Below are 7,941 nucleotides of genomic sequence, written 5' to 3' on the forward strand. Positions count from 1 at the left end.
TCGTGGCTCGAAGGTGCGCTTGTTAGGGGCGCCTCAGCTCGTGACCCGAATCCACGTTACGGTTAATTGAAAACGGCCATTGCATGTTGTTTACGCAAAAAAGAGGGGTTTGTGAAACATCTGCCGAAGAAATTTTAGTTCAATAATTATATAACCACATATACTCACAGAAACACTTTACACACATATTCATATCTTTTGGTAGGTTTCATACACACTGGAGTTGTAATTTATGTGGACCCCAATGTGAATGTAAGTGAGTTTGTGTAAGTGTTTGTGATTGTAGAATAATTGATGTTGACAATATCAATCATTAGTTTCATATAGGTCAATTGATTTGAGCTGTTGTAAAATTGTACCCCCTCCGTTCTATTTTTATTGTCCATTATTCTGTTTGTCTTTTTTTATATCTTTTGCATATATCTTCTAGGGTGGATCTTGAAAAATATGCAATATGGAAATTGTTTGATAGATTTCGGTCAATTCTATAATACAAAGTTTTCAAAATTATGAAAAATATTATAAATTGAAAGATATAAACAATTAAAAAATTACATGCAATTCAAAAATGGATAATGAAAATAAGACGGAGGGAGTATCTTTTATTTTTTTTTTCAATCGATTGGAGAAATCATTTATATTTTGTATGAATTACAAAGTACAAACTCGGGATACTACAACATTTGTGAGAGTCCACAAAATAACTAAGTCCAATAACTCAACTAATATATGTAATAAATAAGCCCATCATAGGTAAAAAACAAAGAAAGAAAAGAAAATTCTCTCTAATGAGATGCAAGAATCTTGGTCAACCGCGGTAGTCCCTAACTATTTAGACCTGAATCTATAATATAACAGTTTCTCATGTTCCAAATTAATCAAATAGAGACCAGCCAGTGCATCAATTTTGCCAAAGAAAGTCATAATAACACTGCCTTATTTATTTATATTTACCTTTACCAAACTGCAATTTGAAAATGTCCATTCCCACTTCAAGACGCATGTAAAATACTCCTATTTGCTTTCATTGAACTTAAAAAGACTTTTTTACATTTTTGTAACAATTGTCGTACCCAATCAAGCCTAATTAACAAACTCGATTAAACATTATTAAATTTTTATATGATAAAAATCCTAAGCAAGTAGCATCATTCGAATTGGAACACTGGATTCACAAAAATGGGCTGTTCGTTGTGGTTAGCTTCGAACTTCACTGAATCCATGTAATGGAACGGCACTTCACCAAACTGGAATTTCTGGATCGCGCCGGGGCCGTTTTCGGAGACGCCCGCGATGTTCTGGTAATTGTCGTACGCTGATGAGTTGTAAGAATTGTCGTTCAACAGCTGAGGAAGTGAGCCCAAGCAATCCAATTCCCATAGGCGAGAGAGTGAGAAATTCCTCGGAATTTTTAGTGTTTGTGAGTCAACTGTTGCATCATTTGTAGGCTCTGTTTGGGCACATGATTCTTCGACTCTTTGCTCCTCTGTTCTTCCCATGCTTTTCTTTTTGTAGATCCTACATAGGACCCAATCATCCAACTGAAACGCACAAACACAAACAATGGTCAAATCAACTACGAGAAGTATATCATTGCAAGATTTTTTTGGTAACGTAAGTGTTCGTTCGGATTAGCTTATACGCACCTCGAATAATTTTGAGGGCTCCCCCACCTACTCACGGGGAGCCCATTTAAAGCAGGAGAATAATTGATGTGGTGGTGGTACTTTTGTAATAAATGGAACTTAAGTGGGTCATCTTTAAAAACAATGGTGTGCTAAAACCGCAAATGATTTGAGAACAAAATCTTTTAGGGTAGGGATTTTCATCCGCATTTTTAACATTTGAAATTACGACAGTGCCCATTCACTTACGAAAAATTCTGTGAACATGAAATGGTACTGCTGTAAATTTAGATGAATAGAAATAAATTGAGTGCCCATGTTAAAAAAGAGAGTGAAAATTAATAGGAAAAAAAAAATCACGTGGATAAGTATAGCAGAGCTGCAGAAGTGGTTTTGAAACTATGACCCAGTGCATATATATTTTGGTTTAAAACGTAATTGATAAAAAAATATCGAAAGAAATGGGTGTTTTGGTCCAAAATGAAAATATCACTAAAGATGACATCATTGGTGTATAAAGAAATCTGCACAAAACTTCTAGTTCTATATGTTAACTTTTCTCATTGTATAGCATTAAGTAGGATTATTAACCGGACGAAACTATTCGAGTTTGAGCTCGTGTTTGTTCGTTAAAAAGCTTGAATGATTCGTCACATAAACCAACAAAGCTTGAACAATTTTTTGAAGCTCATTAAGATTTCAAACCAAACACGAACGAGCTATTACTTGGCCTGTTTGGTTTATAACGTATAAAAATTCAAACTACTCAACATCAACTTGTGTTTGACTTCGTTAAAAGATCATTTGAGATCGGCTTCGTTTGACTTGTTTATCACCTCAAAACTATTAAAAGAATATTTATTAATAACCTCAATCTAGCATATATGACGAAAGCTAGCTTACCCTCATTGACCCATTTTGCCTGCTAATTTGCCTAGTTGAATCACTCATTATCCGATACTCATGCATAATCCAATCTGTCTTAATACCCTTCGGTGGCTTCCCCTTGTAAAACACAAGAGCCTTCTTCACCCCCACATACTTGGATCCACTGTGAATGGACTTGTCTGTTCCGGTGGCCTTCCAATAACCCGATACCGCCGCCCTATTGGGCCGGGCCCCGTTCGGGTACTTCCGGTCTCGTGGGCTGAAGAAGTACCATTCGTTTTCCCCGAATCCTGCCTTCTCTGCACTCCACAGGGTACAAAATCAAGTTAAGTTCCATGTAACTTGTATTGGTGTTTAATTTGCAAACATAATATGTGTCCTAATAGTATTGCGATATAATTTGTACGATTTAAAAATAGTATTTCATTGAAACTGCAACGAGGCATTGAGTGTTTTAATCAGAGATAAACTGAGCACAGAAGATCAGATTCTTAATATACGAGAAAGAAATACTATATAGATACAGAACATTCTCACAGTATTTCTGGTGTTCTGTATTAGTTGAAGTGCACATAAAGCCTTTTTTTTTTTTTTTTTTGTTGATTATGCCTAAATTATCAAATTCAATTATGGATATATATATATATATATATATATATATATATATATATATATATATATATATATATATATATATATAGAACTAACCCGGCAATTCCCAGGGATCAAACTTGTAGATATCAATTTCTGGGATGATTGAAACAGGGCATGGCCTAGAAGTGGTCTGGTTTCTGAGGTAATACATGATTAGCTCCTCATCAGTTGGGTGAAACCTAAAACCAGGAGGGAGGTCTGAGCTGTTTTTCCCTACCATTGTTTAGATATTGAGATGATCTTTACTTGGCTAGAGAGAGAGAGAGGAGAGAGAGAAGGGAGAGATTTTGAAATGTTTGGAAGGAGAGGGCTACCTAATTTATCGGTGAGAATTTTTGTCTTTTAGCGTGGTTACATGACATCACATTAATGGGCTGTTTTTTTGGTTGGCATAGGAATGGGGTATTATCTGAAATTAAAAAATTTGGTTAGAAAGAAAACATGGGCGATTGCATTCCATACTTGCTTGAGCGGGTAAAATGGTTTACTTCTTTGTTAAGACAAAAACCAAGGTGGGGATATTCACACCCCCAGAATTGCCACAGTGGTTGGAGCAGATGCTTAAGCTTTGAAAGTATTCCTCAAGTTTTGGGAGTCGATTTTTCACAAGGTGGGTATCTTGGAGCAAGTAGGGAGCCATGATTGGTGTGATCGCACTAACTCCCTCGAAGGTTTGAGTTGAGCAGTCGAATCCATTTAGTAGCTTGGTTGTAGAACTGTTCCTCTGATAAAAAGAAAAAGAAAAAGGTGGGGAGATTCTTTTCTAGAACTTTATATATATATATATATATATATATATATATAGAGTCCTCTTCTCCTAAGGACCACCTTATTTTAATAAAATAAGGACCTCCCTTTCCCGATCAAATTTTGATGATCCGAGCCGCTCAATGTATTCAGAACGTGATTTTAAGGGTACCCGCGAGAAATCAGCAAAAAAAAAACCGGGAAAGGCTTCATCCGAGCAGTTTTTGTTATGTTTTTATCAAACGGTTCAAATAAAAATTGCTCAAATCAAGCCCTTCCCGGTCATTTTTTTTGCCGATTTTTTGCGGGTACCCTTAAAATCACGTTTTAAACACATTGAGCGGCTCGGATCATCGAAATTCAATCGGAAAATGAGAGAAATGGGGAGGTCCTTATTTTATTTGAAAATAACTGTATATATATATATATATTGATAAGTTAGAACTTTAGATTTTAAGACTTTTGACATCCAAATCTAGGAATCTTACCCCAATAATTACTACACTAAACCCTTTTCTTCCTTTAGATAATACCCACTTTTCCACCAAGCAAGAGGGTTTTTCCTAGGTTGGAATTATTCAACACATAAACTTGTGTATATGGGTTGTTGGTTACCGAATTGCGGATGGTAAGTTGAAAGCTTCAAATTTAATGAATTGCAAGATAATCGCACTAGCGAATTTACGTATGGAATGACATCTGTCTTGCTTCTTAAATCTTTGCTTATCTTCTACGTAGGCCAAAAAAGGGAGGTGAAACATGCAAAATATGAGACCGAGTGACGATTGAATTGTTAAAAACAAAGTCTCAATATTCACACAATTATTTGTTGAAACTCCTTGGCTTTGTCAACGATTACTTAACAAACTTTTTTTTTTCTGTTTCTCCTTTCATTAGCACATGTTTGAAAAACATGGCCTCGTTTCGATAAGGTTCTTATTTTTTAAGTATTTATTTTTTACTTTACGAGATAGATTATTCTCTTATAATACATCACATTTAATTTAAAAAATTACTTATTTGTACATATTTTAGTTAGTGGAACACATCCTGAATCCAATGAAATCAAGTCTTGTATGTTCCCTGAAATGGACTAGACGGTCCAGTTGGGCCTATTTTCGGTCTCTTACTAGGTTGATTTCGATGATCTGAACTGTTCACTATCTAGACCTCATTGAGAATATGAATTACACCAAAAGCCTATTGATTGGTTATGGTTTGATATGTTTTCTAAGCACTCTTATCTTGAGGACCAGAGAAGATGCGTTTCCGGATCCAATATCTTTCTCCTAAATTGAGAGAGTGACTAGGATTATATATCCTACTAAATGTCTCTCTACGGATGTTGTTAAACATGATTCTTCCCAGTTTAATCAACATGGCAGAAAATATTTTAAGAATACACAAATGGCAACATTTTACCATGATTTTATAGACACCCAATTCCCATGATTTTAGACCATTAACGGATCTACAACATGACCGGCACCAATTGTACAATTGGATCCAAAAAAGTGGCAGACAAATGACGAATTTCACCAGGGCCGGCTCAAAACTTTCGGGGGCCGGAAGTGCACTTCGAAAATGAGACCTTTATGCATTTTTCTACTCCTTCCGCCCCAATTTGTTTGTCCAATTTTTGACTTTTACTTGTCCCAAAATGTTTGTCCACTTTAAAAGACCAAGGGATCAAAAGCTACAAAATTCCCTTTTTGTCCCTTACCATATGAACTAAAGTAATTTTTTTCAAAAATTTTGGAGGGCAACTTTTGGAAAGTTGATTATTTATTGGTGCAGTGATTGTGTTCCCTGAAAAAGTCATATTTCCCAAATTGGACAAACAAATTATGACGGAGGGAGTAGTATTAAAAGAAATCAAAATAGCAAATTCAAAACAAATAAAGAATATGTATTTGTTAAGGAATACGCCCTATTTTCTTTCTTTTTTTTAATGCCTCAATATTTCTAATGAGTAATTTCACAATTTAGGCCTATTTTAATTGTGGCTCCTAAATTTCAATTGGGCCAATTTTGTGTAAAGGAGACTAATGTAATTTTTTTGGACACACACACACACACACACACACACACATATATATATATATATATATAGAGAGAGAGAGAGAGAGAGAGAGAGAGAGAGAGAGAGAGAGAGATCCTAAAAATTAGGGGCCCCTCGTTTTTAATTTTTTTCGGGGGCCAGAAGCGCCGGTGAGTTCAACCCATTCATAAAACCAGTATCAAGTGTGTAAACAAAGAGGACTTTCCCATAAATTTCGAAGAAAAATGCAGTCAATGGCATAAGGATCGATGTGAGACCAAAAAAAAATGGCTTGAAGGAGAGTAAAAGTTGCTTTATTCTACTCGAACAAGTACAAGTGCCCAACTACTAATCCTTAACGGAAGTGGGGGCTTACATTAATCAATGAGTTTACAACCACAAATAAAGACACAAACACTCACACACACACACATACTGACAATAAAGGTGGGACCCACACACACTAGAGCTGTGCAGTGTGTGTGGGGCCCACCCTTATTATGAGTGTATGTAAGTATTTGTGTGTGGTTATAATATTGTTGTACATTAATACCACTTCTCACTTTTGTCAAAAAAGAGAAAGGGAGAACGGAAGGGGGGGGGGCCGGTGTGAGTAAAACACATCAGTGTGCAGCAACGCGCAATTTCACAGTCGAGATTTTAACCATTAATTACCGAAACATACGATAAGATTGGACACAACTCCACGCCTGCTGTGTTTGCTTACAGCAGCCCCCTTCCATAACTTTTGATTAAAAAGGAGGCTTATTATTATCAACCGGGTAACTTGACACGTGTTGTTTGCTAAGAGATGGGCCGTTTTCCTAGAAAAAGGATAAGCATTGCCAAATACTCCTAGGAATAATGTATTTGGTCATTTTGGCTTGCTTGTTCTTATCCATACCTAAACCCGCTCCTCGGTGACATCATCACTTTTTGAGTCCTTATATATATAGTTTGATCCTAAAAGTCCTTATTGATTGGTCCAAAGAAAGAAGAATGGGAATAGGCTGACTTGTCCTTCTGATTTTAACAATCCTACGTATCAAGAAAACCGGTCGCAGAAGAATATAGCGGGGTCGGTTTTGGGCATACTTTGAGGATGCGGACGTAATTGGTTACAAATTTTTTTACGTAATTTTTGGTGCTCCCAAGGTTTTTTATGCTCTTTTATTATGCATATAAAAAAAAATTAGTAGAATTTTTTTGAAGAGAAACTTATAGAGCTCAATTTAAGCAAAGCCCAAAAAAAAAAAAAAACCCAAAAATGGAAGTAAAAATGTAGGTGAAATGATAATTGAACCCAGTATTTGAGGAAAATCTAATTATTATTTGTATAAAAGAAATACTAGTTTTATGAGACTGATATGAATAACTAGCGCAACCAAATGAAGAAAACTTCATCATAGATCAATCTCTTTCTTCTGCGCCAAAAAATTAAGAGCATGTTTGAGCAATTTCAAGAATACGAAACATTTTTTGAATTTTTATTTGATTTGGAGAAATTAAAGTCTGCAAATTGCCGATCAAGAAAAAAAAAAAACTCCGTGAAAGATGAGTTCTTCAAGATCTACTGTTTCAACCTTGAATTTTCTTTGAGTCATGGTGAGCTTTCTAACATAGATGCATGGGAGGAACTTGTTTTCAGAAATGAAAGTCATATAGAAAGAAAGTCTTACTCAAAAGAACCAAGAAAGTCAATAGAACTGCTCAATTATTTGAAACCAATGAGTGGTTGTTTTTCAAACACATGTGGATTACTTATTGAATACTGTTGAGTGTACCAAATATATATAATTGCCCCTGAAAAATAAAGCCTTTTTGAAGTCAAAAGTTGCATAAATCTTATTTTCATCAACTACGTCATAAGAAAAGTCGAATGGATTAACTATTTATCCATTGAAATTGATGTGGTGTATAAAAGTTTGATTATGAAAGCTTAATTACTACTTTTGCCGCTAAAATGTGAGAAAATTGATATTTAAA

The 7,941-nt window shown here is 35.3% G+C and overlaps 1 protein-coding gene across 1 annotated transcript; it reads right to left on the reverse strand.

Moving 5' to 3' along the window:
* Window positions 1-1,002: 1,002 nt before the first annotated feature.
* On the reverse strand, window positions 1,003-3,458 carry LOC131310464 (NAC domain-containing protein 1). Its single transcript, XM_058337487.1, has 3 exons — window positions 3,222-3,458; window positions 2,529-2,812; window positions 1,003-1,541 (listed from the first exon to the last, which is right to left on the reverse strand). The coding sequence occupies exons 1-3, from the start codon at window positions 3,385-3,387 to the stop codon at window positions 1,149-1,151; spliced, it is 843 nt and encodes a 280-aa protein (XP_058193470.1). The 5' UTR covers window positions 3,388-3,458; the 3' UTR covers window positions 1,003-1,148.
* Window positions 3,459-7,941: the final 4,483 nt, after the last annotated feature.

The sequence above is a fragment of the Rhododendron vialii genome, chromosome 12a (assembly GCF_030253575.1).
Source record: "Rhododendron vialii isolate Sample 1 chromosome 12a, ASM3025357v1".
NCBI lineage: Eukaryota > Viridiplantae > Streptophyta > Magnoliopsida > Ericales > Ericaceae > Rhododendron > Rhododendron vialii.